The sequence below is a fragment of the Genypterus blacodes genome, unplaced genomic scaffold (assembly GCF_046128005.1).
Source record: "Genypterus blacodes isolate CSIRO-AG114 ecotype Tasmania unplaced genomic scaffold, CSIRO-AGI_Gbla_v1 ptg000028l_1, whole genome shotgun sequence".
Lineage (NCBI taxonomy): Eukaryota > Metazoa > Chordata > Actinopteri > Ophidiiformes > Ophidiidae > Genypterus > Genypterus blacodes.
Window position 1 is genome coordinate 934,803 of NW_027466841.1, and position 25,831 is coordinate 960,633.

At 44.2% G+C, this 25,831-nt stretch overlaps 4 protein-coding genes across 7 annotated transcripts; 1 reads left to right on the forward strand and 3 right to left on the reverse strand.

The window, feature by feature from the left end:
• Positions 1-306: 306 nt before the first annotated feature.
• fmnl1a (formin-like 1a) lies at positions 307-10,398 on the reverse strand. Its single transcript, XM_076143989.1, has 25 exons — positions 9,798-10,398; positions 7,293-7,376; positions 6,861-6,947; positions 6,705-6,778; positions 6,532-6,615; positions 6,289-6,432; positions 5,881-5,989; positions 5,654-5,730; positions 5,472-5,565; positions 5,015-5,089; positions 4,795-4,905; positions 4,294-4,443; positions 4,068-4,169; positions 3,143-3,755; positions 2,926-3,050; positions 2,621-2,823; positions 2,278-2,512; positions 2,115-2,183; positions 1,952-2,032; positions 1,727-1,856; positions 1,331-1,494; positions 1,150-1,251; positions 957-1,061; positions 745-859; positions 307-663 (listed from the first exon to the last, which is right to left on the reverse strand). The coding sequence occupies exons 1-25, from the start codon at positions 9,981-9,983 to the stop codon at positions 608-610; spliced, it is 3,375 nt and encodes a 1,124-aa protein (XP_076000104.1). The 5' UTR covers positions 9,984-10,398; the 3' UTR covers positions 307-607.
• A 913-nt stretch (positions 10,399-11,311) lies between these two features.
• Positions 11,312-15,170, forward strand: mlx (MAX dimerization protein MLX). Of its 4 annotated transcripts, none has more exons than XM_076143994.1 (9): positions 11,312-11,373; positions 12,676-12,712; positions 12,838-12,927; positions 13,559-13,668; positions 13,792-13,894; positions 14,129-14,228; positions 14,320-14,521; positions 14,608-14,961; positions 15,000-15,170. In XM_076143994.1, the coding sequence occupies exons 1-8, from the start codon at positions 11,335-11,337 to the stop codon at positions 14,662-14,664; spliced, it is 738 nt and encodes a 245-aa protein (XP_076000109.1). In that variant the 5' UTR covers positions 11,312-11,334; the 3' UTR covers positions 14,665-14,961; positions 15,000-15,170. The 4 variants fall into 4 exon arrangements, with proteins under 4 accessions (XP_076000109.1, XP_076000108.1, XP_076000107.1 ...); XM_076143993.1 differs by having other exon boundaries at positions 11,320-11,373; positions 12,667-12,712; XM_076143992.1 differs by lacking the exon at positions 11,312-11,373 and having other exon boundaries at positions 12,654-12,712; positions 14,608-14,957.
• Positions 15,171-16,919: 1,749 nt separating this feature from the next.
• Positions 16,920-18,672, reverse strand: psmc3ip (PSMC3 interacting protein). Its single transcript, XM_076144250.1, has 8 exons — positions 18,584-18,672; positions 18,137-18,237; positions 17,947-18,036; positions 17,744-17,855; positions 17,492-17,637; positions 17,346-17,399; positions 17,191-17,250; positions 16,920-17,114 (listed from the first exon to the last, which is right to left on the reverse strand). The coding sequence occupies exons 1-8, from the start codon at positions 18,600-18,602 to the stop codon at positions 17,058-17,060; spliced, it is 639 nt and encodes a 212-aa protein (XP_076000365.1). The 5' UTR covers positions 18,603-18,672; the 3' UTR covers positions 16,920-17,057.
• Positions 18,673-19,125: 453 nt separating this feature from the next.
• retreg3 (reticulophagy regulator family member 3) lies at positions 19,126-25,590 on the reverse strand. The gene is made up of 10 exons (XM_076144219.1): positions 25,514-25,590; positions 25,019-25,294; positions 23,174-23,280; positions 23,051-23,081; positions 22,823-22,949; positions 22,627-22,711; positions 22,009-22,146; positions 21,775-21,854; positions 21,504-21,636; positions 19,126-21,424 (listed from the first exon to the last, which is right to left on the reverse strand). The coding sequence occupies exons 2-10, from the start codon at positions 25,264-25,266 to the stop codon at positions 20,862-20,864; spliced, it is 1,512 nt and encodes a 503-aa protein (XP_076000334.1). The 5' UTR covers positions 25,267-25,294; positions 25,514-25,590; the 3' UTR covers positions 19,126-20,861.
• Between the last annotated feature and the right edge of the window lie 241 nt (positions 25,591-25,831).

Sequence of the window (25,831 nt, forward strand, 5' to 3'; positions counted from 1 at the left end):
ATCATTAGTAGTAGTAGTAGTAGTAGTACTATTGTTATTATTGTTATTTTTGTAGGACATGAAGTACACAAACAAGTATAGTTTGAAGTACAGTATTTGAGCCAGTATGCAGTAGTTCCTTGTGTATGAATTACAGAGAAATTACAAGAAAACAACAGCAGACCAAAATGCTTATAAGTCTGAAATATAGATTTTGGTTTTATTTCTTTGAAAGTATGAAACGTACAAATTGAGAAGATACAAAGTCAACAAAGCATCAAAATAATACAAAATAATAAAAATGTAATGAAATATTGTTTTTGAAGATTTGGAATCAAAGCCCTGAATTATTTTATTGCAAATATCCAATAACAGCTCCAACTTCCTTTTATTTACAGAGCAAATTCACATAAAAATGTTTCGCAAAAAGTACGACACAGGTATTGAGCTTGTGATATGAATTAATATATGTACAGAATGTTATCATGCTTGTTTTGTGTTGACGTGTTCTGTGTTGATGTGTTCTGTGTTGACGTGTTCTGTATTGACGTGTTCTGTATTGACGTATTCTGTGTTGACATGGTCTGTATTGAAGTGTTCTGTATTGACGTGTTCTGTGTTGACGTGTTCAAGTGTCTTGGCGTCGTCGGCAGTCTGACCGCCTGAACGGTGTGTTCCTCAAATCTGAGAGAAAAGAGGTGTTTAGGGACAAACTCACAGTGTGGAAGTACCAACCATAATCACATCAGCTTGGTTCCTCCTCACCTGTGATGATGTCCTCCAGAGCTCCGTCCTTCCCCTCGCGCACCGAAGGCTTCACCTGCCTCTTCTTCAGCTCGGCTATCAGGTCCATCTGAGGCATCTTAGGCGTCATAGGCGACTGGGAAAACGTCAAAAACAATGTGGGTTAATTGAGATTCACATTTGTGTTGAGGGCTGATGCATCGTTTCTACAGTTTGGACCTTCAGTCATTCACCTTCTGTGATCCAGGCGTGTTTGTTTTTGATGATGAAGGTGATTGTTTCTCCTCATTGATCTGACATTCCATTTTCATTTTCCGCTCATTATCTTGCTGTGCTTTCTGTGCACAATGGAAGACAAAGATAGAAAGTGTTGTACTATGCAGCAGAGCATATGGATAAAAGCACGAACCTGCCACAAATCCTCACCTTGTAGCCCTTTATGAAGCGTCCAAAGTGAGGAAAGAACATGGAAGGCTGCGTGGTTTTGGGATTCTCTCCAAAATACTCCACCACAGAGCCGTACGCCTCCTGGAGGGAGAACAGGACATGTTGAGGACATTTACGAGACCGCGTCACACGGTGGGTTTGGTTTGGATGAATCTCTCACCTGTGCTGTCTTGCTGTCTTTGACCAAACTCTCCAGCTGCTCACTGTTGGTCTTGATGAATTCCTTCAACACCGGGCAATCATCCTGCACCAGGAACTCCTTTTTGCTCATCTCCATTCCCCGTTCTAATGAACGGATATCCTGAAGAATGCCGTCCAGGGACACTGAGCGGGAGACAGAAGGAAGCTTAACTTGTTTTTTGTGAGGTGGAGCATTTGGCGTTCACTCATATGTCCATCTGAGAATTCAGAAGACACGTTCAGCTTCTATTATTGTGTTGAAGTAAGTAGGTAAGTAGCCTGTGGACCTGGTAAGTGAATGCCAAGTGTTCAACTCATTCAGACTCCAATGACTTGAAAAGTGTGCGCGCGTGTGTGTGTGTGTGTGTGTGTGTACCGAGAGCAGCTTTGTCCACAAAGTGAAGCTCAGTGTGGAAGTTGACCAGGTCGGGATATTTCTCCCCAATGATGTTTGTGATGAAGTGAAGCAGCGTCTGCGAGCGGTCGGTGGATTTGGTCTCCAACAGCTGAGAAGCAAAGACGAATTGCGATAAAAAAGAGGTTCTGTTGTCTGTAGTCATCTTGACTCGAGCCAAAAACAAAGCAAACAAAGGCGACTTACCATGTCCAAACTCTGCAGCCTGAACCCGTACGCGGAACCTCGCTTACTGCTGTTCATGTAGTTACCAAAGGCCAGAACGATCTGGAGGAGACGAGATGAGATTAATTTAACACAAACTCACATTTCAATGCTCCATCAGCATGTTGGATTCTCTTCTACTCACTTCTAAGATCTTTTTCAGTTTGATTGAAGACTTTAAGGACATTGAAGCAGCGATGATGGAGTTCAATTGCTGTGGACGAGACAAGAAAGACGGTGAATAAATCCAAGTTTCCAAACTGCAGTCTCAAGTTTACAGCGATTCTGAATATATAGCACAAACTGACCGGCTGCAGGCGTTTGACCATATCTGGGAAGTTACCCATGAAGGTCAGAGTGCTTATTCTCTGGCTCAGACGAGGAATCTTCCCAAAGCGAATCATGAACTGATCCTCCACAGTCAGGTCCTCCAGTGGACGGCCGTCCTTCTCATAGTTGCGCAGAAGCTTTTGCTCAAAGTCCGATGGTATGAAGGGCTCCAGTAACTCCAGGAAGTCGATGGTCAAAGCCTGCTGGTCGTACCTGGAACAGAACAATGGGTCTACGTGAGGAGCAGAACTGACTGAGATGGAGAAAAGGTGATAAAATTGGAGAAACATTGACAGTGAAATGAGTCTGATTGTCTGGTACTTCTCTATGGCTGTGCAGATGTCAGGTGCGCCCATTCCCGCTTTGCGTAGCGTGATGGCCAGATTCTTGGCCTTGTTGGGCTCGATCAGGGAAACCTTGGCGGGGGCCTTTTGTGGCGTTTTCTTCTTTATGTTGGACAGATCTGCTGAAGCACCCTGGGCCTTGGTCTTAAACTGTTCCTCGAACATCTCCATGTTCAACTCCTGATGTCAATGGGGAGTGAAGAGGCAGTGGAGGTCAGATGTTGAATACGTGTTTTTAATCTTCAGACGAGTGCAGAGAGAACGGCGATGAGACCTTCTTACCTCCAAGACCTGCTCGTCATCCAGCTCATGGAAGACGGTGCCGGTCACTTGGTTGGGCTTCAGTGCCTGCCAGTTCAACAGCGGCATCCTGAACTTGGTCTTAATGCTCTTCTTGCTCTTAAGCCCTGAGAAAACATGCGGCAATACAAAGAGAGAGTGAGGAAGAGGAGAGAACAGCCGTCATAAACATAGACGCTTCAGTCCCCCTCATTCTTACCAGATACAGAGTTGGGTGCTCCAGGTGGAGGCACAGGTCCAGCACCAGGTGGAGGAGGGGGAGGTGGGGGTCCAGCACCAGGTGGGGGAGGGGGAGGTGGGGGCCCAACGCCAGGTGGAGGGGGGGGAGGAGGAGGAGGGGGAGGTCCAACTCCAGGTGGAGGAGGAGGAGGAGGCGGAGGAGGAGGAGGAGGCAGTGCCGCAAACTGTGCAGTGGGCTGGGGAGGGGACACAATGTTCCCAGAACCACCAGGAGGGGGAGGAGGAGGAGGAGGAGGAGGCGGCAGGGCAAAACCAGAGGCAGGAAGGACGGACAGCCGGGCACAATCAGGAACGTCAGAGCCGGGTGAGGTCGGAGCTGAAGCTGGCGCTGGGACATATTCAACCACCGTGACAGGCAACACCTGGATGTCCAACCCGCCTGACGGGCTCCGTCCCAGCCGGATCAGACCCTTGTCCTGCAGCTCCTGGACCTTCTGCTCCAGCTCGGAGGAGCTCTGAGGGCTGGACACGCTCAGCCGCTCTCTGTCCTTCTCCCGCTCTCGGTCCAGCTCGCGCTCCCTCTCTCTCTGCTGCAGGGCGCCGACCTGAGAACACGACTCACGCAGACTCTCCTGTGAGACAGCAGGACGCAAACACAACATGAAGGGACCTCCAGAGGAATCAATCAGCAATATCACAGGGGAAAGGCACACAGTTATGAGGAAAAATATAAAATGTGCTGTAATTTATAATAAAGTGTCCTCAAAAATGAACTTAAGAGAAATATTTGAGTAAAAGTATCAAGTTACTTTTTATCTAAAAAGAGCCCACAGTATATCTGCACATGTATCTGATTATTGCATATAGTAAAAGATAAAACAGTGAAATAAAGTGACTCTTTGCTAATCAGTCTAATCATGTCCAGGTCAAAGGTCAGTGCTCACCTTCAGCAGCTCCGTCTCCTTTGTGGCCTGCATGAGTTGAGTCTCGAGTTCAGTCATTCTCTCTGTGGTCTGACTCTCAATCTCCTGAAGCCTGTCGCTCAGCTGCAACACAGTCACATGGTCACACACACACACACACACACACACACACAAACACACACACACACACACATACACACACAGGCCAAACCACCAAGTCCTGTATTGGTGCACTTTGGTGGCTTACCTGTAAGTTGTGGTCCTGCAGCTCGTCCACACACTGCAACACTCCTCCTCTGTTCTCAGCGTCCTCCAGCAGGGCACCCACGTCCAGCACGTTGTCCAGGTAGGCCTGGATCTGCACCTGCAGCTTCTCACTCTCAGTCTGCTTCAGGTTCTAACACACAAACACACACCCACATGGTGTTACGTTATTACAGGGCAACATCAGATTCGGATTAAAGATGGAAGTTACGCAGGCTCATCAAAAAGTTGCTGAGCCTGTATTTGAAGCCTCTGATGGTGGTAAATATTCAGCAATAAAACCCTGAATATTGAGACACGGCTGAGAAACTGCTTGTAAGAATGTGCCAACAGGTATTCTTATATCTTCAACAGTCTCTCTGAACATTGATAATCTGGATAGACAGCTACAGTATGTATAAACAAAGCTGTTCTAAAAACAGCTCTGATGACATGTATACTGTATTTGTGTCATTCTCTTGAAGAATGTCCAGTGCCGGCTCACCTCCAGGTACTGATCCAAACCATGGTGAGTGAACTCGTACTGTAGATGGACGCGGAAGTTCATGTTCTCCACCGAATGGACCACAATGTTTATGAACTGCATGCAAGCAACCTGCAGACAGACAAGGAGCTTAGAACCCAAATTCACACACACACACACATTTGCCTCATGAATTTGTAGATCCGCTCACAGAGGCTGGATGGCAAATTCCTGCACTTACCATGAAGTCAATGTTGCTGTCATCGCAGATAAAATACTCCATCAGCTTCTCAAAGCGATTCTTCTCTCTGCTCACCTAACAAACAACAAAACTATATTGTAATGTGCAGTGGAACATGCAGTTTTATTTTTGCTCACATGAGGGCGCAAGCAGCTTAGGTCACTGCTTAAAGTGTCAAGTTTCAGGTCATTTAAAGCCATTAAATGTATCAAGTGTCGCTTTGTCAACTGTATTTATGGTGACATTTAGAATCCTAACACACACACACACGCACACACACACACACGACAGTAATGCATGTGCTCTAAATATAAGGATGTTGCACGTGGGTAGACAGCCAGTCAGTCAGTCTGATGAGTAATCTAAGAGGGGAAGTCTGGAACAGTAGTGTGCCTGAGTGATCGACCGTTAAAGTGAACCTTTTATAACTCGTCGTATTTACTCAAACTCATTTCACCTCTCTGAAGTTGTCAAACGCAGAGAGGATGATGTCATGTCCTCCTCTAACAAGGCAAACGGCGGCCAGCAGCTCCAACACAAGGGCCTTCGTCCTGCCACAGAGGAGGGTGAAGAATGAACAACACAAATAACACACACCTAATTACATACACACACACAGGCACGCGTGAGGACGCTCACCTGGGATTCCTGCTGTTCAGGCTGAGGGTGATCTCATTGACGCAGCGCGGGTGAGACATCACCAGGTTAAAACCAGACTGCAAGAAGAACAAAAGCCTCCATGAGATCGTTCCTCCAACATGCAAGCAGGCTTTGACTTTTTAACCACTGGACTGGAACTGTAGCAGAGAGAAGCTGAGTGATTATAAAAGGATTCATTTGCTTAAGTTGGACTGTTTGTGCTCCACCTGGTAGTTCATGATGGCTCGCAGGCACATGATGCAAACGTGAACATCGTCTCTCTGGGTGGCTGGATGAGACTTTTTATGCATCTTGTTGGACAGAGTTGTGCTCAGCCTGCAGGGGAGACGAGAGCGAGAAAATAGACACAAATAGAGCTTTTACTGAAGGAAGCTACTGTGTGTGGTTTGACCCTGAAAAACACTTATTCACGACAAAACCTCCACGGCATCAATTTGATCTTCACTTCAAGTCTGAAAGCTGAAATGTGGGACATCTCAGGTGAATGGAAACATGGACCTGTATGACCTCATTAAGACGATACACAGAACCCGCCCACAAACCATCCCGACTGAGACCCCCGACCAGCTGAAAGAGCCTAAGCAGAGTGTAAAGACGTCCGTGATGCCTCCTACCTCACAGTCAGAGCTCGAGCAGCTCTGGTCATGCCGTGGGAGTGAGAGCTGCTGCTGTTCTTGGTCAAGTCCTCCATCGAGCGCTCTTTGGGCTTCCCCCTGTCTGACAGCGTGCCACCATTTTCAACTGCCTCCGTATCAAACCTACAAGAGAGATAAAAGATACAAGATAAATATTGGTAGGAATTCAGTGGCTGTGTTCTACCAGTGCCATGAGTTCTCCAAGAGCGTGTAAACACTCACGAGGCGGCGCTCTGTGCATAGGAGAGGTATTCCACCAACACGTCCATACCCTTATTCTGCTCGTTGAGGAACTCCTGGGCCCACCTGGAAAACAGACACATGGAGGTTTTCATTTGGGGACATTGACCGTTAAACATCAAACCGATGGGCCTAACCAGGATCTGACCACTCACCCGATGTGATTGGTGCGAAGGGAGATCTCCAGATCTTTCAGGACCTTGGTGGCATCTTGGACTCGCTTCTTTAGCTGAAGAGACAGAAGAGGTGCCAGTCAGTATGTGTGAGGCTTTGACTGAGAGGAGTGAAGACGTGTGAGGATCCACACTGACCCTGCGAGGGACACCCCCCTGGTCCTGGTAGAAGCTCTTGATCTTGGACAGATAGGTGGACGGGGGGCTTTTCACCTGAAAACGCTCCTAGGAGAGAAGGATTCACAAAGAATTCAGTCACATCAAGTCCTTTGTTCTTATTGACTCATCATCTAATCGATCAAATAACCAATTCTGTCATCACTAGAATCAACAGAAGACCCAGATGACACCTGCACATTCACTGTTGTTGCTCTGCAACCAGGACTGTGTGTAGCACAGACACAAACCACTCTCTGTTTCCGTGGCAACCTCGATCGTTTACCAACACAGAAGCAGCGTTGCCAAGCGTCACACTCAGCTCACCATAAATCCACAGTGTCCCTTTAAGGTCTCTGTGACTAGGAGCCCACTAAGCTCGGGGGGTTAAAGGTCACGTGAAGCAGCTCTTACCTGATCGCACACCAGCTCCCACTTCTTTTCGTTGTCATACTGACTCAGTAGGTTCAGTTTGTCCGGGGGCAAGTTCATGTAGCTCTGCAAGAGAAACCATCAGACATATAAAACGAGTCATGATTCTCACTCGCACATCGTTTAGTTCTATTATTATCATTAGGTTTATATGCATCACTGCTTATGCAACGATTTTCAACAGCAACCACACCACAAACTTGAAGTGAAGGTAAAGCAGGATGCTGCTGCATGCCCGCCTGCCCAAACCACCGCTGATTCAGTGTTGACATGTTGATGTTCAGGTCGTCATTGGATACAATCGACAGCCGACCTCACACGGCACCATTCTGATCCTCAAGTTCTGAGAAACGACCACGTGATGACATAATCAACGTCGGAGTTTGCATTCTGTCCCTGATCTTTCCCCTTTGGGTGAGTATCAAAACCCCCCACCTCCAGGTTTTTGATGTAGGTGGAAACAACCATTGGAGGAATCAGCACATTACCCCACGCTCGCACATCATGCAGCTAAAAGGAGGCAAAGCAGAATCGCACCTTCAATCTCCAAGCTGAAAACACAGATGTGAGAGAGGGTGTATTTCTCTTATTTGTGAATGTGATGGCAACCACATCCACATCACTGATTTACAGTTTGATTAGAGATGGAACATGAAGCAACGCCACACTGTTCTGAGGGGCGTCATGGGAGATAAGGACAACAGGATCATGAAGATCCTATTTCACACTACAGTATGTCCCTCGTCTACTGTAACAAGGCCTAGACGAGCTGGAAGACGTTTCAGGTTCAAATTCGGTACCTTGTTCACCCAGGGGCCAATTTTGTTACTATCCATCACTATCACCAGCGACATTAATATGAGCCTGTTAAGACAAAGAGACGTCTGATTTGACACTAACAGCTATATTTGAATGCACCATGGGCGTGGATACACGTTTATATATTTTCATATATCGAAGCAGCAGTTTGTGGTTTCTATGTCACACCTTCGAAAAAAGTAAAGCGGATACGTTGTGCAGAAGGGGCGAAAACAGCTCCTCTTCTTCATCCTTGGCAGGGGGAAGGGAGGGGCTGGCTGTGGTTTGCGTGCGGGTAACAGGGCCACACCAGGCGAGAAGAGGCTGAGGAGACATTCTGTAGTCGCTGCAGAAGCAGTAGCTACATTTAAGAATCTAATTCTCAACGCCCTAATCTCACTGTTAGAGCTAGTACAGAATGCAGTGTGTTTGTGTGTGTGTGTGTGTGTGTGTGTGTGTGTTTGTGTGTGTGTGTGTGCGTGCAGTTGTTTGGTGACAGAGAGAGGAAGTGAGGTCATACATTTGCACCACCTCCTGATATGGGCCGTATGCTAAATAAGCAGAATCTCTTTCACTGATATTTTACTAAAAGTTGTTTTATGTATTAATGGCGATTCAGTGATTTATTATTCAACAAAATCTACTTCAAAAGCTTGTAGCCTAAATCCTAAAAAGGGATAAGCCCAACTTCACAAGAAGTCAAAAAAATCCTCTTCAATTTTCATGACATCATCATCAGCTGAGGCCAAACTGGTTCCAGCTGAAGCCTTTTGTCATGTTTGGGAAGTGGTGAAGCAAGTCGTAGTTCAAAGACACAGTTGGGGTTTGCAGCCAACAAATACAAAATCGCTTCAAGTTGGCTGAGTTGTAGGACCCACAGGCAGGTGAGGTAAGAGGCCTCACAGAAAGAAGATCCTGGGTTCAAATCCAGCTCAGACCCACTCCGAGGGATAATGGGACCAGGAAAAGGACAAACAGGTATCAAGGACTTATGGACAGATGGACAGACATTTTTTACTCCCTTTGCTTGTGGTTCAGGCTCAGAATTGATTAATCAGACAGAAACACATGTCAGCACACTTCACGGTTTACAGGCTTGGTTCTGATTTGCAAAGACAAATATCCGAATACTTCCTCATCTCTTCCTCTCTCTCTCCTTAAACAGAGCTGCTTTCTTTGGGAAGTCTAACATGCCGGTTGCTTTCACGAGGCTTCATGTTTTCCATTTTGTTGTAAGACTGGTGAAATAAGGCTGAAACACTGTGCTTCCTGTCTTATGGTCTCTCTGATGTAAATGTGTTGCTCAACTTCCCCTTTGAAGCTACCTGCCAATAATCACCCTCTTTCTAACCATACCAGAGTGAAAGACTGAAGAAGAGCTGGGAACCTTGTTTTACTTGCACATTCCTACTGTGAGCTTTTGTTGTTGTTTTTTTTTACATCATTTCCAACGACTAACTACATGTTTGCCAACAATAAAATATTGCCCCTGGATGTTGACAAGTCAAATGAGTCTGTGCTCGATAACGGTTATGGCAGGTGGTTTGTAAAATGTGACTCGTTTTGTTTCCCTGCATATCACCTGCCTCTGTCATGTGGAAACCAACTGGAATAACCTGAAATACAGCAAGCAAAACTGTTTCGTGCAGTAAATGTGTGTGTGTGTGTGTTCTCTGCTCCTCCACTCACCAGCACCACATTGAAGCGTTCCTCCAGCTCCTTCTCTGGCGGCATAGGCAGCTTTGGGGGAGCCGGCTGCTTCTTCTGCAAGTTCCCTACGGGGTCTCCTGTGCCTGAAGTCGCCCCGACTGAGTTCCTGGCCTCTCGACCCTCAGCCGGCTCCTGCTCCGTGCCCCCTGCCACCGCATTCCCCATCACTAGTCTCCACAGGTAATCCAGGTTTTACACAAAATCCTTCTGCTGAGAATGATGTGTATTCCAAAACAAGAGCGAGGAGACGTTTTCCGTCCAAAGGCCGAGATTAAGACAAAGTCTCTGGGCGTTCTGTGAGAGGAACATCAAAGCTGTAGCCTACTGCATCTGCCTTAGTCTTGAGGGCACGATTGCTGATGAAGCAAGGTTGCCGGTCCTCATGTCTGTCCTCTCATCAACCTGACCCTCTCTGTCTACCAAACTTTGAGAATAAGTTAACAAATCTTGGTGTGGCCAGCAGTTGGGTCTCTTTGGGTTGACTCAGCTACCTCACTCACTTTACTAGCTGACTGAGTTCTCTTCTGTTGAGATCAGCACAGACAGCGGTGTGTGAGAGGAAGGAGAGCAGAGTCAGATACACACTCTGTAACACACACAGAAACCACAGCAGCAGAAAAGCAGAAGAGTGACTTCCTGTGTGAAAGAGCAGAACAACAGAGCCTGAGGGTGGAGGACAGGGTGGAAGATGAACAGACCTCAGATGATTGGTAGATCATGGCTGAGGTGGTGCAGAAATGAAAGAAAACAGTAACAGATTATTTGTTTTTATTTCCTTTTTATTTATATATTTTACCATGAATCCACCTGCACAAAATTGAAGTCATTAATTTTCCACCAGTCAGCTTCAACTTGCACAGCTTTGGGATGTCATCAGTTTTTTGATCATTCTGTTTCACGTGTTGTTTGTTTGTGTGTGCAGCTTGGCAAATTTAGAGAATATTGCTCAACAGCGCCATCCCGTGTTTGAAGCTAACTACTACTGCGAGTAGTGATTTCCTCGTACATTTCTGGGTCAAAGTAATAAAAAACAAAAACAAATCTCTGCCTGCGCTGTGCTAACGCTGACATTCATTCAAGTAACACAGTTAAGCCTTTGGATTGTGTGAACTGTATGAAATAAAAACATAAAGATAGACAATAAAGATAGACTTTTGTTTTGATGTAGGTCATTTTTAGTCTTTACAGCAATAACCCAAAGATTATTGTAAGATTTTGAGACAGCATATATCTTTTCGCACTCGGTACTCTATTTCCGAAAGATACCGAAAATAAGTACACATCCGCAGACCACTGACGGAAGGACACAGACAGTCTAAATATTTAATCTGACATTTATTGAGCGATGTACATTGAAAAAATCCGATGAAAATGACTTTAAAAAGAATTCACTCGTCCGTATCGTCCTTCTTCGTTATTCTACTAAACCAATTCATCCCGAATTCTCAACGCTGAAAATTAGATTTTACGAGGAGTCCATGAAGGCATCGCCAGTAGTTAACTTTAGCATTCCAAGATGTCGGATCCGACAACGTCGCCAGAGGACTGGAAAGTAGTAAGTAAAAAGCGAACACAAACTGAGTTTGTTCAACCAAGATAATGTATTTAGTGCATTAAAGCAAAGAATATAGAGCTACTGATTCCAAGGCTTGAAACTTAGATCATGTTTGCATAAACTTGACTGGGCTTTGTTAGCTCAACAGCTAACATTAGCTGGCTAACAATTGCTAACGTTGGAAAAGCTAAGTAAACAAGGTGTTGTGAAAGACCAAGTGATTCTAATTTCTAATTTATTCTTACGACCCGTCTGAAATGTATGCACCTAAAGAAGAAGACTGTTTAAGACGTTATTTCGTGTTTAAGCATCAATATGGAAATGCATTCGAAAGTGAAGATTGATTGAAAAGTCTCCTGAACGGTTCAGGTTTCTGTCATTGTTAGTTCGCGTAACTGCTGAAGCTCCATGGTGTTTAGAAACACATTAAACTGAACGTGTGGGAAACGAACCGGTGGGGCCGAAATGTTGTGTATATTGTGAAAAGTAATGTCTGAGCCGTGTGTTTCGGTGTATCCGCCTCCTAGCCTGACAGTGGGCTCATCTGACTGCAGTGTAGCTGCGAGCGAGCGATCGAAAGTAAAGTTAGTGTTTCTTTGTAGCTGTAGAGGTCAGCAGCTGTTAGCCTCGATCAAATGACTCACAGGGAGGTTATGATGAGTGTTTCGGTCTGTTGCGGCTGATTGCACTGTACATGGGCATTGGAGACATTGCATACATCCTTAACATTTTTATATTTTAAACCCTTATTACTTCTTCTCAGTCCGCATCATTTCAGCTTCATGTCTCATATATCTTCAGTCAATGTCATCAATGTGACTCCTGACCAAACTGGGTTATGTTGAACCTGAACGTTTCACTGTTAGTTTCTTAGATGTGGAGAAACTGAAAATGATGTAAATAAATCCCACATTCTTCCTATTTTGTTTTTCTTTCAAAAAGGTGGCAAAAATAAACCTTGTATCCGGGTTTGGATCTGGCTCATACGCGAGTCATCCTTTCCTTGGCTGGAGCCTCATCCGTCAAATGTCTAAATTCTATCTGTTACTGCCAAGCAAACACAGATGGAAACACAGGCACAATAGAAGAAATGCTGTGTTCCAGTTTCCTAGATCAGAATCTGTGATGAAAGCTCTTTGTGCCTCTGAATTGGCCAAATCAGGGCCGATGCTCAGCGGGGGTTTAAACTCGTTCAGGTTATCTGTTGACAGATTTAGGGCATCCCAGTTCTCCCCCTGTTGTTTCACTCACCTTCTGTTTTGTGTGTTCTCCATCCTCTGTTGTCCGGTGATGGCTGGGCAGACTGACGGTGCTTTCAGCGACTGCGGCTTTGACCCCAGTAAGTGTCCGGTCTGGCTCTCTTTTCTGTATTTCGGGGTTGTGTTGATGTCAACTTAAATGTTCTGATGTGTGATGTATGTCACAGAGGAATAACTTAACTTTCTCTCTTGTGCTGCCGTCCAGGTTTCTTTGCTGAGACTGCCAGAAAGGGGACCGTTGTGTCCAGAGCCAACAGCATCGGCTCAACAAGTGCCTCCTCAGTGCCAAATACAGGTACTGTGTTTTGTAAATGAACTTGATCTAATATCAGCGACGTTTGGAAGAGACATTATACCATTTACTCCTACAGCAGTGTCAAATTGAATGATCTTGAATGAAATTGGAATCATTGCAAATTGAACTTCCTTTACTAATAAAAGGCTTTCTTGTATAAACATAATGTAGCTCCGTTTAAAAGGAAAACACGCCTCCCCGCGTCGTACATGAGCCACTTAAGACGCGGCACAGTGGAGGATCTGATTCATAAGTGTCAAAATAATGATGTTTGAGAAGACAAGCTCCCATTCAGAGCTTTACCTCCTGAGTGTCTCTGTTTTAGAGCTTTTGTTCACTTCTGTCAGCAGTGTTTTATAGGAGCTGTGTATCTGACCTGATCAAAACACGAATCGCCCTCTCTCTATTGACAAATGATGCAATTATTGCTCAATTTCAGTATCAAAGGTCAGAAATTGAGTTCCTCTTTAATATGAAACGCTACTTTTGGTAGTCACTTTCTCAACAAAAGCGGTTTGAAGACGACCTCTGTAGGTTCTGTCCAAATATTCAACTTTGTAAAACTCACGTTATATCATTTGTATTAATTTCACATCGCCTTCATCTCCGCTTGATATATTGTCCCACGTAGACGACGAAGACAGCGATAATAGGCACGAGACGTCATATAAGGACTCGTATAAAGATCGGCGGAGGCAAGCGCACACGCAGGCGGAGCAGAAACGCAGGGACGCCATCAAGGTGAGCGCACACAGCAGGCAGCAGTGACCCTCACTCACCTCCAGCTTGTTTTCAACCCCGGGTTGTATTTTTGGATTTCTATTTTCTGTGTAGTCAGGAATGTCTCTTCTCTTTTGACTCCAGAAAGGTTATGACGACCTCCAGTCCATCGTACCGACCTGCCAGCAGCAGTCTGAGTTCGCAGTGGGAGCACAGAAGATCAGCAAGGCTACCATACTGCAGAAAAGTAAGATCTAAGACGTCGAAATGGGCGTCTAGGTGGGCGTCGGTTTGAAACTGGCTCATCACAAAGATTACTGTAAATATGATGACAAGTGACCTGTCATATTCAGGTTAGATTGAAGGTTTTGGGATGATAGTTGTGGCCTATAGGACGACCTGATAATGGCATAATGTCTGTGTTTTCGGTCGATTACACAAAAAATCATGACCGGGCCGTGTCTGTGTTTGGTTGTTGCAGCAATCGATTACATCCATTTTCTTCACAAAGAAAAGAAGAAGCAAGAGGAGGAAGTATCCTTGCTGAGGAAGGAAGTGATGGCACTGAAGATCATGAAAACGTGAGACAAACGTGTACAAAAACCCGTTAAAAACCTGTTATCCTGTTACATGTCGGTAAACGGTGCTTGTATTTCATTTTGTTTTAAATAGGAACTATGAGCACATAGTGAAGGCCCACCAGAACAACCCACAGCAGGGAGGGGATCAGGTGTCTGACCAGGTCAAGTTTAACATCTTTCAGAGCATTATGGACTCCCTGTTCCAGTCTTTCAGCAACTCTGTGTCAGTTAGCAGCTTCCAGGAACTCTCTGCCTGCGTGTTCAGCTGGATCGAGGAGCACTGTAAGCCTCAGGTAAGGAACATTCGTGTCGTGCCGTGGACAGCAGATGAGATGCGTTTATGTTGAAGTAATTAGACTTTGTGTGCCTTCTCTCCTAGACACTGAGGGACTTTGTGGACAGAGTGCTCCGGCAGCTCAATAGCCAGTTTTATTGATCTGGCACCGCCGCTGGACTCGACTGAACTGAACTCTCTCCCAGACATTGACTCTGACTTGCTCTGGCCTCTCAGGGTGGAGTAAGAACTTCAGTCAGCCTCTGGCCACACCGCAGTATTTACACTCACTTAATAAGCTCATCAACAACACACTGGCTGCAAATTAGATGACCTCAACCCTCACTGTGGGTCGAGATGTAAGATTGCATTGGATCGAGCAGTTATGTGAAAAACTAAACAGAATTGCATTCTTATCTTCTTTTTGTTGTGTGTGTGTGTGTGTGTGTGTGTGTGTGTGTGTGTATATATATATATATATATATATACATACACAGAGATGATGTTAGCCTATGCTGAATGTTCATATTCCTGAATGTTTTCACTTTGAAAAACACAACTTCAGGACATCGGGTGTTTACAAATGAATGTATGTGTGAAATGTTAGACTCTAATCTGCAGAGAAATTGGATTTTCTTGTAGTCAGATTTTACCTGTCACCCTAACCACTGCAAATAGGAAGCTTATGTCAAACATATAGAAAGCCCGTGTAACCTGGGAGACCATCCTCCCAGCTCCAGTGCAGGACTCCTGCAGGTTATAGCCACCCATACCACTCCACTCCTGAAATACTACAGACATTACAAGACGCTGTCGTGCCTCATGGTGAGTAGCACCTGACGGGACGGCACTGAAGCCAGAAGAGCGCCCCGCTGTGACTTTATTTTGCCAGCGTGTCAGACTGGCTGTTGTACGCAAAGCAAACACTCTAAAGAAACCAAGTAGTTACAAGGTTATGTTGAACTTGTAGCTGTGTAGTAGTGAAGTTACTTTGTTGGAATATATTATGTTCAGCGCCATTTAAGAGTCGTTTGGATAAGTCAGGTTTTTTTATACACCAGTTCACATTGCAACCACTGCTTCTTGTTAAATGTATTTTTGCGCCTATTACTTTATTTTATTTTGCATATTACAGTCCTCAAATATTGGAGTCAGTGGTCAGATGTGAAGTGCAGAAGTTTGATTTCACACGTCTCTTAACGTTTCAGGTTTTTAACATACAGCCTTTGAGATTGCCTTGCTTGAACCTAGTGGTTTCAAAGCCAACATGATAAATGCCTCAACATTTCCTCTTCATCCAGAACATCTCATTCCAGACGCTGTATAATCATGTAGCACCGCATTCAACACCCTCTTCATCATGTTCAGCAGTGCCAATACATCACGAAACAGATTAAAAACTGTTGAAAGTTTAATTTCTAGATGACAACATGGACAGTTATGCTTCCAGTTACTGATAATTGTCAGTTAGGTGAAGCTTTGAAGGATAACTGTGAATTTGTTTGCGTTGTCTAGTGACAAAAAGTGCTGAAATGTGAAAGAAAGGTACAAAGAATTTATTCCATTCTTAGTACACTACCAATCAATCATGTGCTTACTAATGGCACCAACAGGGACTTTAACAGCAGCAATCAGAATGACAAAGGACACAAAACTATGTATAATAATAACTAGCTGTCATTGTCATTATTGGTTCAGGACGTCATCAGCTTTAAAAGGGAAATGTTTAACCAATGTTTGAGGAGATGGAAAGCTGCTCGGTGACCTCTAATGCTGTAAACCTAGTCTTTCAAATTGAGTCAAATGATGGAGCTATTTTTGTATAAATGTACTTTAAATTGCAGGGAAGAAAAAAAAGTCAGGGTTTGTATGGGTGCTTGAAATCATTGAACACACTACAATTATAATGTGGTGTTTTCAACGTTTGAAAAGTGCTTGGATTTTGAATAAACAGCTTGAAATGAAATTGTAATTGCATTCTTTTCCTTTATAGTAATAGGATTGAAACGGAACGGAAGTTAATGTAAGGATACAGAAGTGACGGTGTACAAGGGAGAGGAAAGCAAAACTGTTAAGACAAGTAGCAATGAAATAAAGTAACAATTGGAATCTACTGTTTAGATTAAATTAACCCTACTGTTACGACTACTTACCTTCTCTTAAGACAAAGAGCAATTCAATTTAATATAGAAATAAAATCAATATGAAAAACATCTGTTCCAATTAAACTATTCTTTCTGTGAATACAAAGCCATAAAAAGTCATCAGCCTGTAGAATTCTCACTAAACACATCGGATTTAATGCAATGAAGGGAAATAATTATTTAATATAGATTTACTGTATATAAACCACAGTTAAGTGTGGGAAGAAAAGCTGTACGGACACAAATATTAGAATTTCGAATTTTATTGTTCAGAAAAAACCCTTATAATCATAAAAACCACAGTCATAAATAAAACTTTCACAACAATCTGATGTATAATAACTTTTCCTTAACTCAACACTGTATAGTCTTGCATTGACGAAGTAGCAGAGCAAACACATTCCTGTTCCTTCAGGTACTTGGTACAGCCACCTTACAGTCCTCGTCCGTCTCCACGCCGACTTCATCCTGCCGGAGCACAAGAAATGTTACGCACCGGTACTCAAAGCAAAAAAACAGTACATCAGACTACAATCCAACTCACCAGGAACTCCCTCTTGCTTTTGGGATATCCCTCCAGAATTGCATTCATCATATCTGACGCCTGAGAAAACCAAATCACAACATAGTTAGTTGGAGCATTTGATCCCAGAAAGAAGTGTATCCATATTTGTCTTAAAGGGAGAGTGCTATAATGACCAATCTCTTCCTCTTCTTCCACTCTTTGACGTAAACATTCTTCTCTTTATAGACCTAATAAAGGAAATAAGCACACTATTACACATTACAGGAACTTCCAACACCAAAAAGGCTTTGCTGAAACTTAACAGAAACAGCGTCCTCACCTTCTCTTTCTCTTCTGGTGTGACGTGGTTACTGGCGGCCTTGATCCTCTCCAGACGCTCTCTGTACCCACAACGCTCCGTCTTCAGCTCACTGATCTCTGATGTCATTTCCTCTGTAGTCAGGGAGCTGCTGAGGTCCTTCAGTTCTGTCACCACAGTTTTCAATGTTACCAAACACCCTTTCAAACATGGTTCCTGTTGTTCGTGTGGCCTTTTCAGAAGCATACTAATCAGAGGAAAACAATATTAGACCTGAATCCAGCTGCTTGCAGCTCTGGGTGATGGACTGCACCTCTGCACACAGCTTGGAAATCTGACCGTCCATCGCCTTCAGGTCTTCATCTTTCACCTCTTTGAACTGAGCCTGTAGAGATGGCGGCAGCAGCGATTGATATCAAATGAAAGCAACATGGGGCTTTGCAGACGTTGCATTAATTCTGTATGAACAGACGAACCTGATCAGCAAAGTAAATCTTTTGCTTGCCGTATGTTTTCTCTCTGATCTTGCCCTCCAGTGCCAGCTGCTCCATGGCTTTGACCACTGCCTGAGATAAGACAGTCAGATGAACACTGTCACTAACACTGTTACTCAGTTAGTCAGGCTCCATTGTGTAGATAGAACTGACTGGATGATAAGAATGTCACCGTTTTGCCGAATCCATGCTGCTTTTGTAAATTACTGAAGACATCCTGAGCACTATAGGGGCGGTTCTTCTCATTCAGATAGGCGAGGATGACAGTCGGACCTGCGGGTGACAGCAGGGGTGAATGATGACGTCAGTAAGCACAGAAACCCCCAAATCGTACACAATACATTCATAGACTACTTTACATATAAACTAATATTTGACCTTATGGTTTATTATGTCTTACTTTTAAAAGCGGTTTTAACATTTATTGGAAAGTTTCAGTCAACACGGTGTTTACGACACCAGTAAACATTGACGTCAGCTAGCTAATCGTGCTGCTAGCTAACTGCTTAACGTTCGCACCACTCGCTTGTTAGCTGTGCTGTCTAGCCGAGCTCACTTTGCTGGAGCAGCTAACGAGTCCAGTGTAAACATCCCCACCTCCGCCTAACGCGACGCTTACCGGCATCTTTCTTACTCATCTCTGCTCCTCTTCATACACGCTATTTAGCTTACAAAACTGAGCTTCGCGCGAAATATGCGTCACCGAAGAGATCGTCTAATCGTCAAGACACATCACGCTGCGTGTAAATCAACACTCATAGTTATTTTCATGTCCTATCAATATTACTCGAATGCAAAGACGTTGATGTGATATTTAGTAATTGTAGTTTATGTGTAACTGCTTCCAAATAAATATGAAATGCTCATAAATATGAAATGCTCAACCAAGCACTTGGTTGGCTTGGTTGAGGTTTGCCATACCCGGAACTAACAGCAGAGTGAGACCTCTTCTTCTGTGCACATCACAGCGGACACGACACGGCTGCTGTTTTATTTCTGAAATACTGATTTTCTTTTAAAATACTTTCCTTACATGACTAAATTCGGACGAATCATTTATCATTTAAATAGAATACAAAGAATACAAGCTTGATTTGTATTTATTCATATAATTTTACAGTGACTTTTGATGACTATTTAACACTGAACAAAATACACAAATTTAATTGCAAACATTTTATTGTAATGAGATTTACACATCAAAACTTATCAAAACCAGCTACAGAGAAGAAAATACACGACTGTGCATGTTATGTCGTCCTGTGGACTATACAGATCACTCAGACACAGGAAGAGGCTCTTCATGGAGAAACATTCTTGTTAAGCGAGGATGTCAAACAAATGGTAAAAACTAAAAACAGATCTAGCCTCCTTCTTTTCAGCTTTATTATGGCTGCAATTTTACCACCAATTCACAACCTGTCCCCATGAATGCAGATCCAGCAGTTTTTCTATTGTGCTAAAAATCACACAGCTATCTATTTATTTAAAAAAAAAATGAAAAAGAGCAATGTGTTTTTTCCTCTATGAAAAACCCAGCATGAGTTGCTTGTTTGATGTATTTTAGTAAATCCCAGCTGTGGCTCATTTCAGTTTGAATGATCGTATGTTAACGCTGCGACATTAAAAACATAACAGAGGGCCATCTGTCCATAAAAGCATCTGGCTGACAAATACAAATATAACTTTACTCCACCTGTTTGCTTGTTTAACACAACAAGTCACTTTCTTTTTTTTTTTAAATATCGAATTGATGTAAACACGTGTCCCCCTAGAATATAAAAGATCCATGAATGAATGTGACTGCTCTAAAAAGGTCAGCATGACTGTCAAGTAATATGAAATAAACTGCTGAACAAGGAAAAACAGAACAGAAAACAAAGCAAGGATACAAGGTATTAAACATGGACACATATGTTCAGTGAGAAGTTTCAATGTATAGGAAAATGGAAAGAAAAAGGAAAAATAGCTAAACATGGGGATCTGTCACACCAAAACAGAACATCATGGATTCTTCCAAAGCTGATATTTTAAGACTATTGTGTCACATACTCATATTAAGATTAAAATAAAAGAGGGTGCCTTCATGAGTTACACAGTGGTAAAAGAAAACGTTATGGAAGATTTGAAACGACACATGGAAATCTTCAACTTAAGCTATATACGCTTTCAAGCTACACAACTCAACAAACGTAAAATCTCTGCAAAACTGCGCCATCTAATACACTGAAATCATCTAATGTATAGCCACATATTGCTGAAAAAGACAGCAGAGTGCCACCATCAACAGCAACATAATGAACAGCTTTATATGTCATATCACAAATGTATACTGATTGTGTAAATAATAGATCTCTTCCAATTATTCTGATCAATAAGTAAACCTGTGTATGAAATGCTGATCTACAATGTTAAAAGCAAAAGTCTCATCTGGAGGGAGTGAAAGTGTAACAGGAATGTCATATTTGGTCCCATGTTAAACAACCCTGTTGTGTCACCTCCAGTAAAGTAGATTTGAATATGACCGCACTGCTTTTCCTCATCGTGCCTGCTCAGTATGAAGTACCCATGATGGCTTAAAGGTGCATCCAATTACAAGACTGCACGGCTCAATAATGCTGGTATGTTTAATGTTTCAATTCTTTTGTATTTTTTGCTGCTGTATTTCCTATTGCTCAGCCTACAAAGTAAGATTTTCCGGACGGTCAGGGCTCAAAGGTTTGGGAGGAACAGAAGAAAAACTACTTCACAGTGATAACTGATGCCAATCAGAAGCAGGTTTGCTGGAACCTAAAGTAATCATTAACACACACACACACACACACACACACACACACACACGGCTCATCCACATATACATTGCTCAAATTCACAGTCATTCACACACACACACAAACCTACTGCGGATTCCCCAACAGGCTAGTGAAAAAGCTGGACCCTTGTCCCCCTCCTCGTCTATTACCCCCTCCCCCTTCTACTGCTCCTCCAAAGGGATCCATCTGGTTCAGTTCAGACTGATCCAGCATTTCAAAGTCTTCCCCATCCATATCTGTGTCCAGCTCCGAGCTGGACTGCTTGCGGTAGGTTCGATGAGCCCCGGCTTTGGGTGGACCTTCTCTGCGGTGGACCTTCTCTGGGGCTGGGGGCCGCGGCTGCAAGGCCCCCGCCAGCGCCGCCTTGATCATGTTGCTGGCGATGACTCCGGCCAAGTCGCCCGTCAAATCAGACCGCAGAGCGCTGAGGGAGAGGTCGGTATCCAGATCATCCTGGTCTGAGTCCAGCTGAGCGTCCACATCCAGCAATGAAGCCCGGGGACCTGACAGCCCAGCTAGACCCAGACTGGGCAGCCCGATGCTGGTGTCATCGTCATCATCCATTAGAGTTGCATCTGGGTTTATGGAGGGGAAGTCTGGGAGGTCTTGAGCGAAGGATTCCTCAGCGTCACTGTGTCGGTCCAGATCTGACCAAAATGACACAAAAAGTAAATAAGACACAAGAAGAAATCAGGAAACGAAAATCAGTGATGTCCATGTGATTACCCTCAGAGCCCTCTGTGAGGGGGGTTTGGCCACGGGAAATGTTGAAAGTTCCATTATCTGTGTAGGACACCTCAGCATCAGAGTGCTCGGAATCTGTCAGTGCCAGTTCCTTAGCAACAACAGCATCATCAAACTGCAAGACAGCCAAAGGGGTTGGGTTCAATATGTTTACACAGTAGATGTAGATGTTAATGTAGATAATCCCATTCCCATGATCTGCTTTCTCCCTTTATGCATTTCCTCTCTATAAAAATCTTTTCTCTATTCTTACCGCTGGACAGAAAGCGGCCAACTCTTCCTCGCTGTCGCTGGCTTCACCTGATGCTGCACCACGGATCGGCCTTCGCAGGACTGCAGAGCAAAATGACAAACATATCAACACAAAATAATAACTACATACTACAAAGAGTAGTAGAAATGACATTACAGCCGCTAAGACAGCATTCAACTAATCAGGCTTCAATCAACTTCTGCTCATACCTGACATATTGGATGCACTACTTACACTGATTGTCGATGGGCTTTGACATCATGTATCCGCGAACGCTGAAGTCCAGTCGCTGCAGGACTGGCTCCAGCTTCACACACACATGCTGGAAAACTTTGTGACGCGCTGCCAGCGGAGCCAAGAGAGAAGCCAACACTAGAGAAGACGAGGGGAGCATTTAGAAGTTTGATAAAGAGAAGGTCACTTAGTTTCTGAGATACTGTTGTCTCTACAGGCACCGACCCAAGATTCAAGGCCAGACAAAGTCGGGCATATGGAGGTAAAAGAGGTTAGCGGTACAAAATGATGGTGGTTTGTTATTGATGTCAGAGCAGAAGGACTTGGCAGGACTTGCATCCCTCAGCCTGTAGCCTACATTGGTTAGAGTTTAGGAGATTAGCACGTTCTCAGCCTGACCTCCTTATCTAGCTGGCTCCTTTCCCTCCTTCATTCCCTCCTCGTGTGCCTTGCCCCTGCCTTTAATCACCACGCAGGCCAGACCCTGCTACTGGGGCGCAGCAGATCTGGTTTCACCCCCCATGCATTTTTAACGGGATCAGTCGGGCTGCGTTACCTTGCCAATAACGGTGCTGTACACAGACCCGAATCTGTAAGTTGGGACCTGTTCCAACTTACCAGAAGCGTACGAGAGGACCAGCCCGGGAATGTAGCGTCCCACCATAGCCAGACCAGAGAACACGCCACAGGTCAGGATGCAAAACTGACACAAAACACAACAGCAAAGTAGGTTTACTATAGTGCTTTGCGTGACTTGTGAATTGACAAAGACAGCCCAGGGGAAGACTGTGACTAGCGAGTCTGTGGTCTTCACCTTGCCGGGGTTGAGTTGTTTGTACTGCGCCACGCTTGATGCGAAAACCGCTACGCTGACCCAGGCCTCGGCCACGTGGTGACACAGCTCGGGTACGCTGAGGATCCCAGGCTGCACCAGGCCCCAGCTGCAACCACAGACAGCGTTAAAGACATCATCACGCCACTCTTCTTATCATTAAATGTTGTTTCCATCTTTCATGATTGGGAGGTGGATGCAACAACAAACCTGTCATTTTCTGATTCGTCCACTTTTTTAACTGTGGGAGGGAAAGAACATTCATATGAAGCAACAAGCTCAAATATAGCTCGATGTGCTGGTACAGATAAATACAGGAGCAACTTATAACACCTCTAATCTCTGGCCAGATCTTATTCCTCCAGGTATCAACGCTCACGACGACAGCCAGGCCAGACGCCAACAGGAACAGCAGGCGCAAGGAGCTCAGGGCGAAGAACCTGGAAGAGGAGGAGGAAGAGTCAACAGGCGAACATGAAAAACTCACAATACCTGTTACACTAGATCCTCCATGAACTGTTTACCATTGAAGTAGTTCCGATAAATGCTCATTTCTTTCACTCATTCGTAATCATAACCTCATTGGAATAAATGTAGCTGCATCATGAATCATCAATCTTAATTCAACCACAAAACCCTTAAAGGATGGCAGTCTTAACAAGATTATTTGTTGGCGTATTGTTCATGATCCACAACTTAGCAGGATACTAAAGCAGGTCCGACTGCATAAAGATTATCTTCACCTTTAGAATTAATCGTTTTCCTGTATTACAAATGATGAATAGACTGAATAATTCATATAGGCGTTACCTGATATGTATCCCATGCACTGACAACTAAAAAGCTGCAGACTGTTTGTCTTGTTATAAACATTTACAGGTGTTGTTTGGGTGCTTTCTAGTTGTGCGTTGTCACAGATATAGACTGCACTGCTGTGGGCTTTGGGGAATAATCAATCATTCTGAAGAGCTGCTCCACTTTTGGATCACAAGGCTTCAAAAGTTTTCAACTACAACAATAACATCATTCTACCATTCAGCAGTTGGAGGAGAGGGGATTAACCTCGCAAAGACAGGACAAGGTCCATTAGTCTGGTGAAGATTTGTAGTGACGGTGAGGCGGAAAAACTACTAACAAGCCCAAGATCTCTGTGAAACAAGACAACATGGGAACCAATAACATGGAGGCTTGTTTGTGAAGCTTTCAATGTGCAATCTTTTCACATTGTGTCAGCCAGGTGTTGAATAACTATGGGCATTGTTGAGACAGCCATTTGTGGTGTGGTCGTATCGAATTTGTACATGCAAGATACGCTTGTTACACTGTGCTATTAACATAAAAATCAAGATAAGAGTTTGCCTTTCTGAGGTCCGGCCTGTGCAAACCCAAGTAGTCTTCTGTATTAGCCCCCTGATCCCTCGCCAAAACACATGTGACCTGCCATTTTCAGCCACTTCCATGCATCCGTGTGGGTTACAAATACATTCCTGTGTGCAGAAACTCCACCGTGCTGCTGAGTGTGTACTGAAGCACGAGTAAAAGGAGAGAGAACGAAGGGCACGGCGCGCCCGGCGTACTAATCGAATAAACACTGAATGCCAGAGTTCGAGACGGCCCGTCTTGTCCCTCCATGTCTCAGGTCAGCAGTTCTTGTCAGACAACAACACGGAGGCTTAATTTAGCCCAAAGAAACTCTTCTACTCAACTCCACCCTGTATTTGCCTGCACTTCCTTTTGGATGTTAAAGGGGGATTTCCTTGTTGTGAATTTGGTTATAAACAGGACATTTACTGGACTGGTGTCATGTTCAAACAGAGACAGCATCTCACTTTACCAGTAGTGTAAAACATGTACATACTGTATCTATGGATGCATTTCTGACTCAATCATCAATTTATAGTCACACAAACAGAAGCATCAACAATGTCATGATGATGGATTTACAACATCACAATGAACGCAATGCATTGTGTCCATTGCTTGGTTGAGAAGCTTTTGTAGAGTGCGTCTATAAATAGTATCTATAAACACTTGTGAGCCATCTGTCCTGTCTTGATTTGACAGGAGAAACGGTTGGATTGTGTAAAGGCAACAGCCGATCCATGTATTTGTTCTGTGTAAATGCAGGTGGTTGGAAACACGTGACTTTCACAGTAATATTAGTGAAGTGAAACTCACCAGAACACCACGTTGACCGCCGCGTAGAGCAGCACACACTGGACGGGTCTTTCCCACATGAGGGCGGACTGTACGTAGGTCAGGACCGGCTCATACGGTCCTAACCTGGACTGGAGAGCGGCTTTGACAGCCTGGACCTGAGCGTCTCTCTCGCTGGAGCATGGCCGACTTCGTAGACAGACACTCGACTCTGGCATTGCAGAACAATCCTCCTCGATCGCGTCTCCCAATACCCCACTTTGCGCCATCTTAGCGTCTACTGAGGACAAAGTCAGCCTGTAAAAAAAGATCGAGTGTTAACAGATAAACAAGGTTGAGGACGAGTACGCCAGCGCCGCAGCTCGTCTGATATCACGTTTGCTAACCACCTCCTTAGCTTGCGCGATTAGCTCAACCGTCGTGCTAGGTTTGTCTCATAAGCGATCGGGGTTAAACGTAAGGCAAACACAAGCTTGTATCTCAAGTAAATGTATATGAACAGAACGTGACACCTACTATTTCGTCATTTTGCACAAATGCGCCCTCACTATATTGACAATATGGCGTAAGCTGTTTTTCACAGCCTCGACTGTCCAATCAGAGACTGCCTGGGCCCTCCGTCATGCTGCATTCAGGTCGAATAGGACACTGAAAAGTTCCTAACGTGTATTATTCGTCACAATGTTGCAAATACATTGCAAGAACTTGTCGTTTTCGGTTAGTTAAAAAACATGTATCAATTGTATATTTCCAGCATGTAGCCAATTTCACTATGATTGTAAAATGATTTACTGATAAGAGCAGATGTTGTAAACACTGTATTTGTATTAAGAA

Coding starts and splice junctions, on each gene's coding strand:
- fmnl1a (XM_076143989.1), bottom strand. CDS start 9,983: ATGGGGAATGCGGTGGCAGGGGGCACGGAGCAGGAGCCGGCTGAGGGT. Junction 6,779..6,860: donor AGGGGGGTGTCCCTCGCAGG/GTCAGTGTGGAT, acceptor CTGTCTCTTCAG/CTAAAGAAGCGAGTCCAAGA. Junction 4,444..4,794: donor GTTTGGATCAGTACCTGGAG/GTGAGCCGGCAC, acceptor TTTGTGTGTTAG/AACCTGAAGCAGACTGAGAG.
- mlx (XM_076143993.1), top strand. CDS start 11,335: ATGTCGGATCCGACAACGTCGCCAGAGGACTGGAAAGTA. Junction 13,895..14,128: donor GGCTACCATACTGCAGAAAA/GTAAGATCTAAG, acceptor TGGTTGTTGCAG/CAATCGATTACATCCATTTT. Junction 14,229..14,319: donor GCACTGAAGATCATGAAAAC/GTGAGACAAACG, acceptor TGTTTTAAATAG/GAACTATGAGCACATAGTGA.
- psmc3ip (XM_076144250.1), bottom strand. Junction 17,856..17,946: donor AGATTTACTTTGCTGATCAG/GTTCGTCTGTTC, acceptor CCATCTCTACAG/GCTCAGTTCAAAGAGGTGAA. Junction 17,251..17,345: donor GGAAGAAGAGGAAGAGATTG/GTCATTATAGCA, acceptor TGGTTTTCTCAG/GCGTCAGATATGATGAATGC.
- retreg3 (XM_076144219.1), bottom strand. CDS start 25,266: ATGGCGCAAAGTGGGGTATTGGGAGACGCGATCGAGGAGGATTGTTCT. Junction 22,712..22,822: donor AACAACTCAACCCCGGCAAG/GTGAAGACCACA, acceptor GTTTTGTGTCAG/TTTTGCATCCTGACCTGTGG. Junction 21,855..22,008: donor AAAGCCCATCGACAATCAGT/GTAAGTAGTGCA, acceptor TTTGCTCTGCAG/TCCTGCGAAGGCCGATCCGT.